The following is a 20,395-nucleotide window of genomic DNA, read 5'->3' on the forward strand; positions in this document are numbered from 1 at the left end:
AATATATGAATAATCTATGGTAATATTATATCAATAATCCATGAAATATCACTATTTATTCCTGAGTACTCTTATGACCACTTAAACTTTATATTCATTTTTCAATCTGTATGTGAAGTAAAATATGGACTTTGTTAATAGAAATATATGAAACAAAACAAAGATTTTATATAGGATCTAGGTTTTAGAATCCCAATATGAGAGTTCCATAAAATTTTCCCCAAGAATTATAGTTAAACAATCCGTAAACCAGAACTTGCAGGGCATTTGGATTGAATCTTGCTTTCTCTGACTAGTTTTTAGCACATATTTTGATTGTACTTACCCCAAAGAACATATTGTAATTGTATTAAAACCAAAATGGTCGCTTTTAATTTTACTACATAGAATATCAATGGTTCTTTAAAACCCAGAAACCAATAATTAACATTCTTTCTTGAAACCATATTTATTAACTTTCAGAGAAACTCTTATAATGGTTTATTTGGAAAAAAATACTAAAACCCATTTTAGTGCCAAAGATGAAATAGTATGGAGATCGAGTCACAAAGCTCTGGGGAACGCTCCGCAGCATTCTGACTCCCACGGGCAGTGATATCATAATGTCCTACTTAGTCTTAAGACCTCCTGTGACACAGGAAGGAAGATCTGAGGAGAAGTCACAGATCGCTGGATAAATCACAACAATTTCCCAATGAGTTTTATATTTTTTATTTTTTTATCTGGGTTTTTTCCCTCAGGGATTAGCAACCTGAAAGCGAACATGGAAGGTGAGTAGACATTTCAAATATCACAGAATGGTAGATGTGAACGATGACCCTTAACCATGGAACACTGGTATGTGGCAGCTTTGTACAGGATGGTGTAAAGTTTATTGGGGGACATGGCATTACTTAGATTTTAAATCACTTACTCAAATTGTTTATGAAACATTGAGGTGGAAAGCAGAAAGTTGCAAAGGAAAGCAACATATTTCTGATCCATGGCGTGTTGTACGTTTTTTAGAGCTTCCTGAAGTGAATTCTTCTGATGAAGATTATTATAAAGAAGATGAAAATGTGGATAATAATATTTCCATAAGTGATGAAGGAAACAATGCTGAAAGTATTCCTTTTATACAACATGAAGAAGAAATACATATGGATACTACTCCTGCTAATGAGAAAACTGGCAATTATTACAAAGATATAAAACAATGTAAGACTTTTAAGTTAATAGCAATATATATTAAAAAAAAACCTGCAACAATAGATTTTTAACAGCTTTGATTTACCTTAACTCTCCTTTCTAAATGCTCAAAATCTTTTGGTTGCCTACTTCTTAAATTCTGATTTGCCATATACACTTTTCAGCATCTAAAATGAAATCCTTATTTTCCTACAGTTTATTTCCTGAGATGTTGAAACTTTAGCAGGATTCTCCTGGAGATTATTCTAATGACTGTAGTTCATCACAGCATTGTGGCTACTTACCTCATTTGATGGTTAGTTAAACAAAATGTATCCAAAGGGGTGTGTTGGTTCTATAAGGCTTGTGAAACAAAGTACCACAGTGAGTACTCATAGGCTCAAAACAGTGGAAATCTCTTCTCACAGTTCTGGAGGCTGGAAGTCCAAAATCCAAATATTAGTGGATCAAGTAAAGGCTCTCCCCAAAGCCATGAGGGGGAGGATCCTTCCTTTCTTCCAGCTTCTGCAGCCCAGGTGTGCCATGGCTTGTGGCAGGAAGTCTCTCTTCAGTCTCTGCCTTACCCTCTTCACAGGGTGTTCTTCCTGTGCCTCTGTGTCCACACTTCCTCCTCCTTGTAAGGACATCAGCCATCTGAGTAAGAGCTCATGCTACTGCAGTTGTCTTCATCTTAATTACATCTGCAACAAAGCTGTTTCCAAATAAGGCTACGTTGTGAGGTACCAGGAGTTAAGACTTCAACATAAGCTTTTTTTCGGAGGGGCTGGGAAGGGTGGACACAATTCAACCTATAACAACATTACTTTAGATGTTTGAAAGTTCCATTGAAATTCAGTTTTATAACTCACTATTACTTTATATGGGTTTCCTTTCTGCAATTTGTTATAAGGTGTACTATTCTAAAAAGTAAAAACTTCATAAGAAATTATTACTAAAACTAAAGACTAAGATCAAATTTAATTATTATGGGATCCTTATTAACATTAACCAAAGAACAACAGAAAAAATAATGAAGATATATATATATATATATATATATATATATATATATATGTGTGTGTGTGTGTGTGTGTGTGTGTGTGTGTGTGTGTGTGTATTCCGGTGCTTTTTCGAAATTATAATCAATAAGTTGTACTATTGTTTTCTCTTTTATTAAATACATCCCTAATCACAGAGGTGTGATAGCAGGAACAGAGGCAGGAGTAGTTCTAGGTGACCTCTGGAACACCTCTGCATATAGATATGCAGAACAGAAAAGTTCAAATACATCCTCTTCAGGATGTACCTCTTTTTGTACCAAACAGGATCTATAAATCAATTTGACAATTGGCAATTAATTGACAATTACTTTGATTTTAAAAACTCTGAAATTTTATACATAATATACACAAAACACAAATGAGCTTATACAAAGTACTTTTTTTAATTTTAATAAGTTTTGGCTCTTTTAACATCTACCTCATTATTTTTAATGGATACACAGTATTCAATAAAATGATGTTCATTAATATATCAATTATCTCATTAGAGAACACTTAGATTATGTTCAATTCCCCCTAATATTCTTGATTATATTTCTCTTTGGCTAAAAGCTATATACTGAAATTGTTGAATATTAATGTCTTATCTTTTTAAATATTGGTAGATACCCCAAATTGCTTTGCAAAAAATTATTCACCAGTTTACATCCCCAAAATTCTCCACAGTGAATAGCAACAATTATAATATTTGAATGTGATAAGTGACAAATATATTTTCTTTGCTTTTGTAATTTGCACTCTAATTATTTGTGTGATTGATATTTTCCTTAATCCTTATTTTTAATTTACATATCTGTGACTTAACCTGTTAATATCTTGCTCATTTTTCTTAGTATGGATTTTCATTGATTTGCAAGGGCTCTTTCTATATATAGTATATTAACCTTATTTCTATGATAAAAGTATTAACAATTTTCTCCCAGTCTACTGCTTATCTTCAAAATTGAGTATCATAGAGAAAATTTTGAGTTTTATAAAATCAATTCTGTTAATTCCCTTATAATTCCTGCATTTTCTGTCTTGCTTAGACAGGCTTTATCTAATCCAAGATGTTATATTTTCCTAACTTTTTATAATAATTTCCAACTTTTGTTTTTAACTTAAATCTAATGATTTTTTAATATGGCATAATATATGTTAAGACATACTTTTCAAAGAGAAGAGCTGATTATCTAACACTGATTCTCTCCTTATGTGAGTCTCATATTTAATATGATCCCATTGTCATATGAAATTGGGTCCATTGTTGCTCTATGTATTGTTCTTTATCTGAATTCTCTGCACGAAAATACCAAAGTATTTCAATTTTTTAATTTTTCTAACTCATAATATGAATGTTGGCCTGTGATTTTCCCCATAGATCCACCTCAGAAATTTTATAACAAATTATGTATGTTAATGGTACTATCTTTTTCATGTTATATGCTTAAAGAAATTAATACATTATGTAAATATTAAACATGCACATGTATTTATGTGTGCTCAAAATTTTCTGTCATCCATGATATTTTGGAAAGAAGAAACACATGTTTATATATGTTCAGTTTGCAATTTTGCCCTAAATTATTTTTACCCCTTGGTTGAGTGAATATGTTCATTAGCTTTGAACTGTAACCAACCTGACAATGACACTTAGGGGGTAGCATTCTTTCTGTTCATGGGTAAATGGAAGTATATGTGGGAGACCTTATTTGTTGTTGATCCACTTGGTTTTTAAGCTGAAGTGTTTCATAGTCTCACCGAAGATACAAATGAATGTTTCTTCCTTGTTTTTTGATAATATCAGTACAAACAATGATTATATTGCACGTGTACAAATTTATTTTGGCATCTCTTCTGTACCAACATATTTTTTTCCAAGAATTTCCTCAATAATTGTTTCTTAAAGACATTCAGCTTAAGCATACTATTTTGGCTTTTTTTCATATGAATTTTCTGTTTGACCCTGGCCCACTTTCATTTTGTTTTTGTTTTTTGCAGTTCTTGGGATTGAACGATGGGCCTTGTAAATGTGAAGCAGGTGCTCTATCACTGAGCTAATTTTCTATTCCTGTTTTATTTATGTTGAAACAGGATCTCATTAAGTAGCACATGTTGACCTCAAAATGTAATTCTCACACCTCAGTCTCTCAAGTAGCTGAGATTCCTGCAGTGTATTACTGTGCCCTGTGTATTCCTCCCCTCATCCATCCTTCCTTCCTTTCTTTCTATCTTTCTTGAAGATGAAAAATGACTCAAATATTTTATAATTTTTAAAAATTAGTGAATGTGTTTTAAAGAAAAAAAAATTCCTGTGAGAAAAAAATTTAATGAATAAGTGACTTATCTGTTTGCTGAAGACTTTTGATTTTATGTTTTCAGATGTGTTCACCACAAAAAATCCAAATGGTACAGAATCTGAAATAAATGTCACAGCAACAACGGGTCTGAGATTTGCTGTAAAGCACCGTAAGTCCTGAAAGTCACTGTTGAACATATGAAAGTTCTTAAAGCACCACAAGACACTGGTGTGTAGGAAAGAAGTCTTTGTTCCTAAACAGACTAAAATTCTCCCTCTAAAGTAGATGCTATGATGCAGGGATCCAGCTACTTCTGGGTTATCCTTTAGGTTTTTCTCATTCTTCCTCCCACTCTATATCCTTGAGGCTCAGGTCCATTGCCCTGAAAATTTCAAAAGGCAGAGATGCTCTTACAATTCTAAACCTCATATTTTGGGTCTGCAGGGAAAGGAAAATCAAATAACTGAATTGAGGATTATAGGAAATGATGCAACTTTCTTCAACCTACATTTTTGTTCCTTTCTACTTTGTAGACCTTCAAAAGCCTTCAACAGAGAGGAGAGAAGGATTCTGGCTGTGGCAGTTTCAACACTGGGAAAACCCAGACTGAAAAATGCCCGATTATAATTAGGCATTAGCAATCATGGAATATTTCTGAGCAATTCCAAACTTTGTGAGACAGTGACATTTCTGAGGCAAACATTAATTAGATACTCCCTCATAGGAATCTGACTTGTGCATAGCAAACATCTTGAAGTATGTGGGATAAGAACCAGATACCCATCTCTCAAGCAGTGCAGGTACCTCACAACCCCTCAGGATGTGTGCTACTGAGAGCCATAGGACACAAGAAAAAGCTATCCAAAACTAAATTGTATCCCCACAATCCAGGCCCCCAAGGGACTGTCACAAAAGTTGGATAGGGATAAGGAATTCCTGCAGTGTTCAAGGGGATTGTGATAGAGGAGACACTCTGTCATGGGAGGGATGCCCTAGAGGAGAGTCCCTGGAGGCAATGGAGATCTCCCTGATAACTTTGAAGATCACTGAATGAAGTAGAGATCCTAAAGCTGGCAGGGAAAGGGAATGCTCCTCTCCCAAGAAGAAGAAAATGATTGTCTAGCAGAGTTTAAAGATTCCTTACCATTCATTTGAGTCTCCCCTGAGTCAGCATCAACTCTAGTAATGGGTTTCCCTTTCCATCCTTCCTTGTCAGCAGGATACCTGAAAGGGGTTTGTGGGCTCAGGCTGGATTCATTCTGCCTCTCTGTTCAACTCCCCACTCCTGGGAAGGTCTGAACTCCATATGGAACTTGCACTGGCTCCTGCATTGAGCAGTTAACTAAAAAAAAGATTGCCAACTACATGGGGGAAATGGGCCTCCAGTCTCAATTGTTCCCACACCTGTCTCAGTGATGTACCTCCAGACAGACACATTATAGACTGAGATGGGTGCTGAATGAGGCCTGCCGATCCAATGTGCAGTCCCAAATCCTTTCATTCCAAACTGTTTCCAATTGACAAGGACACTCTCGGTGCCTCCTCTTCAGGTCATCACATTGAACAACAACCAGGCTGCTCTGGACTACAGCTGTCATTTTAAGGTTGTGCCTTGACCTTTGAAACCAAGTGTCTTAGCCAGTGATTTCCCAGACCTCCAGAGGAGCCTGGCCCCCTGGGCCTTGCTTTTCCTCTCTCTCAAGTTATAGGCATGTTAACCTCACCTCAGGCAGCCCATCATCCCCAAATCTTATTCTTCAGTGCCTGGTCCTTTCCCCTCTGTAAGTTATTTCAGGAAAACTTCATCTTTCTCTTCCATCTCTTCTCTCTCCTTGTCTATGTTGTATTTTTGCTTCAAAATATGCTTAATATCGTAGATGTTTATCCAATATTTTCATATATTGATAATTCTTTATCTCTCTTCCTAGGTAAAATTGCCAGGATAACAACTGAAGAAAAACACTTTCGTCGCAAAAGGCCAAGTATTAAAACTACTATATTGTATTCATATCTGGATCATGTCATATGATTTAAAATTATAATATTCACCACTCTGAGCATTATGTAAAGGAATAGCATGCTTAAAGAATTTATACTACTACATTTTAAAGTCACTATAAAATCTTTTAAGTGGTAAATGTCTTGAGTCAAATTTCAGATGTTTCTGGCAAGGAGTAGGTACTGGGATTTTTATAAATTTTATTTTCAAAAAGTGTTATGTTTGTATCTACATAAAATACATACTGCTAAATGAACGTATATTTATATTGTATAAAAGAAAACATTTACCAACTTAAAATATTTACATATATATCTGAGTTTTTATTTATATACATATCAATGTATTAGATATAGCTTAATAATAATGTAAAAATCTACCTGCTTGAGGAAGAAATATATATATGATAGAGTCAATGATACGGGTTTCCTAAATTATTAAAGGAAAAGATATTGTGAGTGAAAGTTTACAAAATCAACACCACCACTTTACTTTTCTGCCAAGATTATTTTTCCTTAAGAAATATTTGTAAAATCATAACAATACAGGATGGGTCTACTCTAAAGTCTTGAACTAGGTATCTAATTTAAGACAATGTATTCTTACTTATCATTTTTTTTTCCTACAGAAACAACTCCAAATGTTCCAGATTTTTGGACAATGTTAGCTAGAGGTAAATTCATATCATAGGCAGCTGGGAAAAAAGATTTGGTTCTCTAAAATCTTGTATAAGAAAGCCATGATTAGTCTAAATACGTACAGTGCTAAGAATAAGTCAATGTTTTGTTGCCATATGTAATAGCAGATGCCAAACAAACCCAGAGAGGTGCTAAAGAGAGTTTTTAATCCGCTTCCCCAAAGGCTTATTCTCATATAGATGTTAAAATCTAGTTATTCAATTTAATTCATGATTAAAACTTTTAAATAAGGTTCTTGCACAATATAGGCCCTCTAGTATTTGCAACAGGGTGCACATAAACATACAGAGATGCTTGTAAACATGCAAAATATTTATCAAGATATATACATGCACAAAATTTATATGTATCATAATATATATGCACACCTGTCCAAATCAGTATATGCATGCATGTATAAATAAATGTATGTATGTGCACATGTAGTTATGTATATATACATGTATCACACAGATATACATGCATGCTAAATGTGAAATATATACAATATTCAATCAATCCTCACTGTTTGTGCATTCTGTATTTATACTCTGTATCATCTACTCACCATGATACCTTTGTCACTCAAAATCAATGCTTTCAGCATCTTCGAGGCCATTTAGACATCAGCAGAACTTCATATATTTTTAATGTCCTGATAAGAACACTCAGTCATCCCTTCAGCTGGCCCCCAAGTGTGGTGTTAAACTAGCTGGTTAATTTTCTTTAATGCAAGAAGGCAGTGATGTGTCTAATGAAGAAAATGTATGTGGTAGGTAAGCTTTCTTCAAGCCAGAGTTATACTGCTGTTTACTGTGCAGAACATATTATCATGAATATTGAGAACAGGACCTACATCCTCTATAAACACATGATCATAAACATATATTAATTTTACCTAGAGAATGTTATTTGCCATGACCATCAATTTATTGTTTTAACAGCTATAAATGGAACAACAGTGAGCATGGATGATAGAGATCAATTATTTCAACCAATTCCAGGTAAGAAGAGTACTTCAGTTAATAGATACATAAATACTCACATGTTTATTATCCCTTGGTGATACTATTTTCCTAGTAAAGTGTAGTGCAGGCAGGAGGGTGTCCTGGTGGCCAACATCACATGAAAGAGGACATTTCCTGTTTTAGAAGAGTAATGATTCCTAAATATTCTTCTTCAGTTACCAATTTGCAGACAAGTGCTTCATAGCTTCTATTACTGACCCAGAGAAACAAAATAGAGTAGTAGGTGAGTGGAAATACAGAGAAGGCAGTCTTAGAAAGAAAGAAAGAAAGAAAGAAAGAAAGAAAGAAAGAAAGAAAGAAAGAAAGAAAGAAAAGCTTTAATTGCAGAGGAATTTTAAGTTTAGTGAAAAATTTAACTTAAAGTACATAGGGGTCCCACATCCTATGCCTCTTTATTTTCCCCTATTATTAACATCTTGCATGGGTGTGTCACATTTGTTAAAATTTATGAAATAAGAGTATGATTGGCTAAAGTCCATAGTTTACATTAAGGTTCACGCTTTGTGTTTTACAGTTCTTTGGGTTTTGAAAAATGCATAATTTCATGTGCCCATCATCAAAATATAATACACAAGTTAGCTCTGTAAGAAACTACCAAACTGTCCTCCAGAGTGGCTGTACTATGGCACACTCTCACCAGTAATGAATGTGAGTTCCTGTTGCTGAATACACTTTACCTTAATGGAGTAATTGCATTTTTAAAACAACTCCTAATTTGAATGGACACTTTCATGAAAAAGCAATGTGTTAATTTTCCCCCAATTGCCTGTCCTACAAAAAATGATGGAAAAAGAAATATATCTGGTGATATATCCAAGACCTGTCACCCCAGTTCTGTACTGAATTATTTGAAGAATGTCACCATTTGCCTTGTGGTGCTTCAAGAAAATGGAGTGAGTCTTTTTTGTTTTGAAATGCTATCCACAGGGATCACTAATGCTGGGTCATTTTAAAAATGCGTTATTGTTTCTTTAACTGAAGTGATTAAATGTGGCTTGATTGATTTTCTGTCATTTGCTGAGCACACAAAGGGTATTCTGGAGTTTTAGCTGCATTATTATGTCAATCCTCACAGCAACTCCATGAAGTTGGATTTATCTCCATTTTATAGAGAAAGAAACTGAGGCTTAGAGCAAAAACCTGTCCCACACCTGTAACTGGCTATTTCAGTGATTAGGAATTCCAAACTCTTCTCTGGTTCTGACCATGACCTTGATAAATGCACTATGAACAAGCCTCTTTAGAATGACTCTTTAAGGAGTCAGAAAAGCAACTTAGGAGAATTTTCCATTTTAACAATTTGTTGGATTATTCTCCAAACAATTGGTCTTAGAGTCAGCTAACAGCCATTGACTGCTCTCTACATCTCCTTCCACAGGGAAGAAGATTACACTTTGACCATTTTAAGTTTTATCAGAGAGCTCAGACATGGGAATTTGTTATTGCTTATTAACTATTACATAAAAGAAAGATCTTTGGACCATTTGGAATGGGGGTGGGAGGAACTGTGAAAAAAAGGAAGTGACAACCAAGTTTATTAAGTCAGATGAATATTCAGGAAAAGGTCAGATCTGTCAGTAAAGAGGCATTTTTTATTACTAGTTTTAATAATTTTCTTCATGTCTCTGGATCCAGGCATCATTTTTTGATTTAAGTTATTTTTAAGAGTTAAAAAATGTTTGCATTTCTCGATGCACTGTCAAGTACATTAGATTTAGTCATCTCAGTAATTAAAGGCAAGCTTAGCCCTTAAACCTCATGGAGAGAGCCTGCACACACCATCCTTTTATTTCAAAGAACAACCAGTACATGTTGCAACAACAGAACAACATCACCCTTTTCTTCTGAAACACTAGTGCCTTGTGTGTACATTGATCATATTAATAGTCATCTCTACAAAGATGATCAATTACTTTAACTGGTTTCCAGGAAAGTCAGGGAGAAAGTCTGCTATATACACATTTTGACATCTGGTAACCTGGATTTAAAGTCAGACTCTACCACTTACTAGCTGTGTGCAAGGGGAAAATTCATGAACTGCTGAGATCCTGCAAAATGGAGCTAAGGACAGCTCCTCCAAGAGTGCTGTGAAGGGTAAAGAGGAAGGAGTGCTTGGCGTGGGAAGTAGCCTTCTCTCTGAATTGCCTGTGGTAGGAGAATGAGCAGTGGACACTGAGGGTGGCATGGGGTTTCTCTGCATCTTCTACCATCCTCAATCTCCAGGGAAAACATCAAGAATTCACTCTTCTCCATTGCCTTTTTTTTCTTTCCTGTCAGAATCTGATGTCAACACTACAAAAATAAGCAAATCAGATGATCTAGAGGATATCAAGATCAAATTAATGCTGGGTATCTCATTGATGACCCTTTTCCTATTTGTCGCTCTCTTGGCATTCTGTAGTGCCACACTGTACAAACTGAAGCAGCTAAGGTAAGCTCACCAACCTCTGCAGTGTTTATAACCGATGCATGCTGTCAAGCTCAGTCCTTCCTGTCCTGGGTAAATTGTTAGCATATTGTAATGCCTGAATAATGGAGCTGTCAGTCTTTCAGTTTGACTCCATTTCCTCTATTCCCAAGGAGCATGGGGCCATCTCAGGCAACATCCTACTTGAACTTTTCCCCAATATTTTCAATCGTCAGCAATAGGGATGAAAAGAAAGCAAGGAACTGGGAGATGGGTGAGCAAGGAACTGAGAGATGGGCGAGCAAGAAATGAAAGACGGAGACCAGGCAGAGATCCATAGGAGAATTTGTCAGAGCTGACAAATAAAGGCCATCTCTCCATAGACGGAGAGAGGCAACACAGGCTTGAGTTCTGGGACTTTTATGGGGCAGGTTCAGGGAGGAGAGCCAGGTGGGTCATAATATAGGAGGTTAAGGGTGGGGTTGATATGAAGGAGTGGTGAGCCTTTCTCAGAAAGTCCCTTTGGGCGGGAAAGGGAAATTTTTCTTAAAATAGCAGCTGTCACTTAAAATGACTTATCCAGATGCTAAGCAAGAAACTTACAAGGAATATATATTTTCCCTTAATAGCAGATCTTCTTAGGGTCTAACATTTTTCACCAAAGCAAGCCTTGCCTGATACTCTTCGGAAAAGCAGATCCTCTGTCTCATTTATACTTTGAAGTTTATCCATTTGTTCCTCTGTCTCATTTATACTTTGAAGTTTATCCATTTGTTCTTTCTCATAAAAAAAAAAATTCAACTAAAACCTGGGGCTAGAGTTGCAGCTCAGTGGCGGAGCACTTGCCTTGAAAGCCTGGGGCACTGGGTTCGATCCTTAGCTCCACATAAAAATAAATAAATAAAGATGTTGTGTCCATCTACAACTAATTTTTTTTTTAAATCAACTAAAACCTGAATAAGGGGCTTGTTTTTTAAATTTTCATTTATACAGTGTGACCGATTATTTTCAAAAATCCTAATAGAATTGTTTCATGTTCACAGTTAACAGTAATTCTTTTGATTATTGTATTTTTAATAAATCATATTGAAAGACCTAAGCAACCTCATTTTACTTGGGACCTCATTTTGCTCTGAAACTTAACCCCTGACCTAAAGTCAGGACATACTACAGAAAGCTCTGTGCAAACAGTTCTCTTGGAAAAGCCACAGATGGTGATTGCCTAAGATAGGCCAAGATATTGAAATATCTGAAATTCCAGACGACCCCCCACCTAGGTGGGGTGACCAATATCTAAACCAGAAGTCCTTCAGCTTGGCTGTACCCCCCTTGGGACAACCCTCATGGTTTAAACCAATCATTTTTAAGAGCATCAACCCCTTGAACTAACCAATATTCCTTTCCAGATTCTTTCCCACCACTTGATAGGCTAATCATGTTTTAGAGTTGTTATTTGATTTTCCCGCGGTGTGTGATGATTTGCTAAGAGATGCTATGATGTATGTGAAGTCCCTGCCTTCCCCAAAGAGTGTATAAAACTGCTGTAAATCCTGGGCTCGGGGCCTCTCAGCATCACCAGCTGTTGTGTGTGCGGAGGACCGAGCTAGCTCGCAATAAACACCTCTTTGCTGCTTACATCGATCTTGGTCTCTGGTGGTCCTTTGGGGGGTCCAGAACTCAAGCATATCATTGGGGGCTCGTCCGGGATCCCCCTTATAAGCCTACCCAGACATCTCGATTGAGAGGTGATGAAAACCCGGCCGGTAAATTAAGGCATTGCCGATGTGTAATTTTCGGTACTCTGGTTGCCTGCAGGTTTTGGTTCTGTATTTTCTGGTCGGCAAAAGGTCCTGGTGGACGCACTATAGGGCCGCTGACGGGGGATTGTGGGAGACGTCCCTAGCCCCTTCTGGGTTCTGAGTGGATCGCCCTTTACTAAAGGCGTCTGCATTTTGTAGCTGACAGATCCTCCATCTGCCTCTGCTTTTAGTCTCAGTTTAGCAATCCACACAGCCCTGTGCATTCTGTGTTATCTGTGTTTGTTTCTATTGTCCTGTCTGCCTCCACCTTGACACCCCGGCAAGGGAACTAATCCCCCTCAGAATTTTTGCAGGTCGTAAGCCACCAGGGGAGTCCAATGGAAGATCTACTCTGCCTTCTGAAATCCTCTTTGAAATGCTATGTGAGGCATTTGCTGTCTGTCTGTGTTATAATCTTGATTTGGGGAATAGCTGTAGCTGTTTTCTCTTTCCACTTAGACATGGGACAAACTCAGACTACTCCTTTGACCATACTGACTGACCATTTCACAGATGTTAGGGAAAGAGGACATAATTTGGGAATAGAGATAAAGGAAAGAAAGCTAGTTACTTTGGGGTAGGGTGGCCACCGGAGGGGACCTTTGACAAAAGTGCAGTCCTCCGAGTAAAGAACGTGATTTTTCGCCTGAGAAGAGAGGGACATCCATAACAGATCCCTTATATCTTAGGGTGGATGGACTTACTTGAGGACCCCCCTAATTGGCTAACTCCCTTTTTACATGTGGCACATGAGGCCAACATTTTTGTGGCAAAAGAGGTTGATTCTAGGCCACGAACCCCAGTACCTACCCAACCGTCAGCCCCCCCCACCGTATCCAGTCCTCCAAGGGGGCAAGGACCCGCTTCTCTCGGAATCTGCACCCCCTCCCTATGTGCCCCCCAAACCAGCCCGATGAGGGGGGTGCAGAGGGAGGAGCAGGAAGAGCAGAGCAGACGGGGCACTGGAAAGACCAGCAGTGGGAACCGGAGGGGGAGCCCAATGCGCCTTGTCCCCTGCCCAATATCCTGACACCACCCCGGTCTTGCCCCTCAGGGAGATAGGGCCCCCTGACAAGACCGAGAACCCTAGACTTCAGTATTGGCCCTTCTCCACTAGTGATTTATACAATTGGAAGAATCAAAACCCCCCATTACTCTGACAGCCCAAAGAGTTTAATCTCTCTCCTGGATAGTGTTATGTTTACTCACCAGCCTACCTGGGATGATTGCCCAAAATTGCTCCACATTCTCTTCACCACGGAAGAAAGGGAAAGATGATATGCTCGAATTCAGGACCCCTAAAAGACCACCAGAGACCAAGATGGATATAAGCAGCAAAGAGGTGTTTTTTGCGAGCTAGCTCGGTCCTCCGCGCACACAACAGCTGCTGATGCTGAGAGGCCCCGAGCCCAGGGTTTGCAGCAGTTTTATACACTCTTTGGGAAAGGCAGGGACTTCACATACATCATAGCATCTCTTAGCAAATCATCACACACCACGGGAAAATCATAAAACAACTCTAAAACATGATTAGCCTATCAAGTGGCGGGAAAGAATCTGGAAAGGATTATTAGTTAGTTCAAGGGGTTGATGCTCTTAAAAATGATTGGTTTAAACCATGAGGGTGTCCCAAGGGGGTACATGCCAAGCTGAAGGACTTCTGGTTTAGATATTGGTCACCCCACCTAGGTGGCGGGGGGGGGGTGCGTCTGATATTTCGATATCTTGGCCTATCTTAGGCAATCACTGTCTGTGGCTTTTTTTCGAGAGAACTGTTTGCACAGAGCTTTCTGTGGTATTTCCTGACTTTAGGATTGCAGTTGGTCAGGGGTTAAGTTTCAGAGCAAAATGAGGTCCCAAGTAAAATGTGGTTGCTTAGGTCTTTCACATATATTTCTTTAGTCCATTAAAACTCTGATGCTAAGTATTTAGTCCCTCTAATTCCATGTCATTTTACATGTTTCTTATTACTCTTTAATTAAAAAAAAATATTTTTTCTTTTATTTAGTTGTACTGGTAATTCAGTCCAGGGGCATTTTACCACTGAGCCATACCCCAGCCATTTTTATTTTGTATTTTGAGACAGAGTCTTGCTAAGTTGCCCAGGCTGGCTCCAAACTTGTTATCCTCCTGCCTCTGCCTCCCAGATAGCTGTAATTGCAAGCATACAGCACCATTTCCATCTTATTAAACTTTTGCTAAGGCAAACTTCATTGTTTCAGTAAATAGGTTTCTACATTGTAGTCTTAAGGTTTAAAAATGCTTCATCTACATAGGCTTTAAATATAATAAGATTAATATTAAAGAAAAGCTATATCATTTACATACTGTTATTAATGAACTAGTACATTGGACAATTATATTACAATTCAATTATATTTTATTTCTTATAAATAAAATATAAATGAATTATATTGAATTAGTTACAAATGTGCACACTTAAACACAATTTTTGTTATCTGTTCTTTTTTTTTCCAGTTATAAAACTTATGACAGTCAATACTCCATCAACCCAGAGCTGGCAACCCTGTCTTACTTTCATCCGTCAGAAGGTGTATCAGATACATCTTTTTCTAAGAGTGCAGAAGACAGCAGCACATATTTGTATGCCACTTCTCCAGAGCTGAAACCATCAAGAACAAGGATATCAAAATCTAAAACCATAACAGATGTGGTTTCCACATGCTCAAATGATGCAGGCTTAATTGAGGCATCATGTTTACTAATTAACCGTGAAGAGTTGTGTGAGGACAGCCATGAAGAGAAATAGATAACTTTAATTCTTTTGTCATAAAAAAAGATCTTTGTGTCTCACATTAATGTCATCATTTTGAAATTGCTGAGACATTTAATTTGTTTTTCCATTTTATCAGACTGAGATCTGGGCTGCTCACCACTTGAAAACCAATTTTTATTTGGTGAGAGTTGGTTGAAATGAATCAGGTTTACTAGATGTCCAGCACTTTGAAAGATGGTGGGGCCTACTGTCCTCAAAGCTCCATCTTAGGGGATCCAGGGAATAAAGTACTTTTATAGGAAAGAAAAGGCAGGCAGGGGCAGAAATGCTATATGTTGAGTGAGGTCCTTTTTTAAAACTATTTTTAGTTGTAAATGGGCAAAATACCTTTATTTATTTTTATGTGATGTTGAGGATCAAACCTAGTGCCTCACTTGTACTAAGCAAGTGCTCTACCATAGAGTTACAACCCCAGCCCAGTGAGGTCTTTATTATCCAGGGCATGTGTTCTCTTTTTCCTTCTTCTCTGAAACATTGCAGTGGACCTCAAACTCCTAGGGGCTAATTCTTATAACTCTTTTTAGACAAATGTTTCTTTTATGCAAATTAGTCCTTATAACCGTGTATATATGCTTTGCTTTAGTTGATGCATAGAATTAAAAGAACCAGGAGTGGCATTGTATATTTTCCTATTATCTGAAAGTAACCAGATGTTCTGGTCTCTGTAAATCTAAAAAAAAGATTATATAGCAGTTAACATCTTAACCCCATTTAGTTGGGGTTATTCTTTAGAATTTAGAATGCCAGGGGAAAAGGATGAGATGTCAAAAGAATTAAAGAGGGGAAGATACCTTGCAAAAAAAAAAAATCAGAGAGAGTAAGCAAAAGTAACTGTCAAGGACAACTCCCAAGGAGTGGTCACTGTTATGATTTCCCACTGTAGATCCTTCATTACATTTCTATGGAAAGTAGGCCTTTGACTCAATTCTGGTTACTTCCTGCTGAATGCAGAAGAATGAAGATTTTTGGAATAGAAAGCTTTGACATGGTGAAATACATAATTTTTGTTCTCATTTATTTTTCCTTATGGAAAGGGTTGTTCTGTACAAGGCATTCATTTGCATAGTTTTTGTAGTATAATACAATAAATCCTTATGTAGGCTCCCATTATTATTATTAGGGGTGTTAAACATTCTTCAAGGATGGATCTGTTCTCAGATGGCATCTAAGAAAATAAATTTGAAAACAAGTCTACTCCTTGTAGAAAAGAAGTTTTATATTCTAAAGTCTTTGGTAGTCAAGTAGCCTGTCATCTAATTTTATCAATGCTCATTTCTACTTAGGATGAAATATCAATGTATAAGCACAGAATGTATTCACAATTTTCCAGCATCCCTGTCCACAACTTTATCATTCTTTTACCAAGGAATCATCAGATTCCTTTAAGTTAGCAATATACTCATCATCACTTATCTTAGTTATACTGTTCTTTGAATATGTATTTTAAGATTCTCTGCCAAGGTATAGTTCCAGGCAGGATATGGAGAAAAGGGGCAGATGTACTTTCCACTGGCAGAGCTCACTTGACTCTAGAGCGATGGACCCCAAGGCTTTACTCCTACAAGCTTGCCTCCAGGATGGAAGGGGCAGAATGGCTGATCCATCAGGTGGACAAATCTTGAAAGAGCAAAGTGACATGAGGTCATTAATATCTGCCCCAGCCGTCCTACATATTGTTTAATCCCAGATTCATTTTCTAACTTAAAAGATGAGGCACCTATCATAAAGGTTAGAAAAGAACTTATATACAGAATTTTAAAGGGCTTAGTTTAGGCCCACATCAGTGTGCTGCCCTAATTTGGAGCAAAGAAATAGGTAAAACCTTATCCCATTTTAAATGAGTCTATTGACAAAGTTTAGACCAAGTCCTTTTTAAGGTATGATTCATCTTTTCTGTTTTTCTCTGTGGATTACAGTCTCCATAATGAATATTGTTTCCAAGTTATTTGTAAACCTTTACTCACTTTTGGGGTGACTTTAGAGGCAAACGATGGTTCATTTTTACTTTGAATTAGCTTGGGAAGTCCAAACCTGGGAATGATTTACTTAAGCAAAAATTTAATCTCCTTAGTTATCGTCTTAGTTTTAGTAGGATGTGCTTGTACCCTGCCTGAAAATGTATCCATAAATACTAATAAAATTTTTAAAAGACTCAAAGTCTATTTGCCTGCGTTCAAAGGGACATAACCCTTTATATCATATTCACTACTCCATCTACTTCTGATATATGAGATGTGTTCAGTCTCTGGATTATTTTTAACACATAAATGATTTCCTTGAGTGACCTTATCAACTGTCTTGTGAAGATGTTGAAGAGAAAGTAAGGAACGAGACACAGGTAAGCAAGAAATCAAAGATGGAGACCAGGCAGACATACAAACAAGAATTTATTTGTTAAAGGTGACAAATATGCAGGAGGCTCAGGAATCAAAGCCAGGGCAAGTCCTAATGCCTGTGGTTAGGGGTTGGGTTATATGAGGGAGTGGTGAGCCTTTCTCAGAAATGCCCTTGGGTGGGAAAGTGAAACTTTTTCCTTAAAATGGCCATCTAGATGCTAAGCAAGGAGGTGTGGACCTTTCAAATAAGGCCCTATTAAATCCATCAGTACATTTCTGCCATAATCTGTCCCTTCATGAAGGTGTTTTAAAATTGAATATGCCAGACCTTCAGGGAGTAAACTGATCCTGTGGTTATTAATTTTCCACAGTTAAGTGTGAATTCATATCAGTGAAGACACATTCTTGGACTTCTTTAGCAGTTCTATCAGAATTCTGATTTTCTCTAGTCATGTGGGGATCACTGTTTTGGTGTCGTGGGCAGTACCTAATAGCCCATTGGGATGAGAAAGCAGTTGCCTCTATTAGGGCCAGAATTTCCATCAGATGTTTGATGTCCTTATTTCCTGAAGTTAATAACCTTTTCTCCTTCCGAGTAGTTCTATGTGTGTATACTATCATAAAGGCATATTTGGAGTCAGTATAGATGTGTACTTGTTTTCCTTGTGACAACTGTAAAGCTCTAGTGAATGCAATAATTTAGCTTTTTTGTGTACATGTGCTGATCAGGAGAGCATGGACTTCTAGTGCCTTATGCAGTGACACTACGGTATATTCAGCTCAGTATCATTCTTTTTCCACAAAGCCGCTCCCATCATTGTGATACCACCGGTTACCAGTGACGAATCCTGCTTCCCCACGTGTTGAAGTTTGAACATTAGAGAAGCACGCCAAGGCAAGCATATGTAGCAGGGTTTACTTAAAAAGGGGTAACATAGACTTCTCCCGGGAGAGAAAAGGGAAGGGGGGCATAGCTGGTATCATGCTATCCCAAGAGGAGAGGTGTTCTGCCTTTTTATATGTCCTAGGCTTCTTTTGTTCTCCTGCCTTTTCCCCCCTTCTCCTTCCTGCAAACGTGACTAGGCCCAGGAATGCTCGGTGGGATGGCCCAAAGCTGAGAAATAGGTAGGCTGAGGGGGGAAGGGCAGGGTGAAGTAGCTAAGGACACAATAACAACCTTATAGTTCCCTGTAGGGATAGGAAATTCCTGGGACAGGTTACCTCGGCAATGGGTTGAAGTAGGGGCAGGTTCTTGATAAGATCCCTCAGGGGACAGTCTCCAACTTCCCAGACTCACTCAAAATTGGCCTCCTTGATCGACCTGATTCGATTTACCTATCGACACTGACTGCCTGTCTAATTCTGGCTTCAATTGTATAGTTCACATTTATGAGATGTCAGTGGTTGGTTTGATAAAATCCACTCTGCTGAAATAGACTGCATCAAGAATTTTTAGACAGTTGTGTTTCCAAATCAGATTCAGTTTCTGTTATTTGGGAGCAAGGTGGCTGGATTTAGGGCTGCAGTAGCTCTCTAAGACAACATTTGTATTATTCAGTAAAATAGCCTGATCTTTGCTATTTGCCCTGCCTCCATGTTTAAGAAATTTCTGTAATACTGGCTGAATTTCTTTGAAAGCTTCCTTTTTGAGAGGGTACTGTTCCTTATGTGGTATAGTAGCTCCCTCTATTAAGTCATTATTTACCAGTTGTGAATGTGTGGCTCAACCTGCGGGCTCCTTCACCCACAGAGCTTCACTGAATTTCTCATAGACCTCAGGGGAAAAGGATTCTTGTTTCCTTCTCCGGGTGAGAGGAAGCAGCTGCTGTAAACCTAGAGCTTGTTCTGGCGAGAAGTGCTTTTTGAAGAGAAAATCACTTCAGTGTTTAGTTTGCCAGCAAATTCTGTCCTAATAATGGAATTGAACATTCTGGCAATGCACCGAAAACCGTTTCAATCTAAAATTCCATCGCTGACATTCCATAGGCCAGAGGATAGGCTTTTGTTGCATTTTCCCTGCTATGCCTGCAATTAATACTGTCTTTTGACTATTCAGAGTGTCTTCAGTATCTACTAGAATGTCAATCATTTGGTTCCCCTGTACCCAGGACTCCTGTGGGGAAATTACAGTCAGCTCTGAAAAATTGCAGGGAGCCTCTGGGCTTCCTCATTCATCATTCAAGTCTCAGTCCTGTCTCACCATCTGTTTGTGTGCTTTTTTTTTCTTTCCCTACTCCTTTAATTTCACACAACCACACCTTCCTCTTTGGAACAAGCACATTGATCCCTTCCTGGGGTCTTTTTTTCATACTTCTCTGAAATCATTTTTCTTTTTTTCTTCTCATGTTCAGTCCTGCAGTAGCCAAAGGAAAAAAAATCATAGCCCACCTTGCAAAAATAGAATAATGCAGTCATTTTCTGAGGATCATCTTTATATGGTGGAATAGAGCCTTTCTTTGACAGTTTGGATGTGAGGTATCACTCAAAAGCTTCTGTTAATGCAGAAATAATCAGAGGTAAGTGATTAGATTATGAGCTATAACCTAACCAATTCATCCTAGTTTGAATGGGCTGACAGGGTGCGAACTGTGGGTAGGGTGGGGCATGACGGAGGAGGTGGGTCACTGGAGCATACACTGGAAGAGTACCTCTTCCTTGTAGGTCCCCCCTTCCACTTCTGCTTTGACCCCACCATGAGCTAAGCAGTTTTTCTCCACTGGGCCCTTCCCCATATGTGCTGCCTCATCTTGGGCCCAAAGGAATGGAGTCAACTGTCTATGAACTAAGATCTCTGAAGCTGTAAACCCAAATAAACTTTTGCTCCTGTAAGTTATTGTTCTTGGGT

The 20,395-nt window shown here is 37.9% G+C and overlaps 1 protein-coding gene across 1 annotated transcript; it reads left to right on the forward strand.

Moving 5' to 3' along the window:
* Positions 1–763: 763 nt before the first annotated feature.
* Positions 764–15,187, forward strand: Eqtn (equatorin). Its single transcript, XM_015492142.1, has 7 exons — positions 764–770; positions 1,006–1,197; positions 4,590–4,676; positions 7,135–7,179; positions 8,128–8,187; positions 10,489–10,642; positions 14,896–15,187. The coding sequence occupies exons 1-7, from the start codon at positions 764–766 to the stop codon at positions 15,185–15,187; spliced, it is 837 nt and encodes a 278-aa protein (XP_015347628.1).
* Positions 15,188–20,395: the final 5,208 nt, after the last annotated feature.

The sequence above is a fragment of the Marmota marmota genome, unplaced genomic scaffold (genome assembly GCF_001458135.2).
Source record: "Marmota marmota marmota unplaced genomic scaffold, marMar, whole genome shotgun sequence".
In the NCBI taxonomy this organism is placed as follows: Eukaryota; Metazoa; Chordata; class Mammalia; order Rodentia; family Sciuridae; genus Marmota; species Marmota marmota.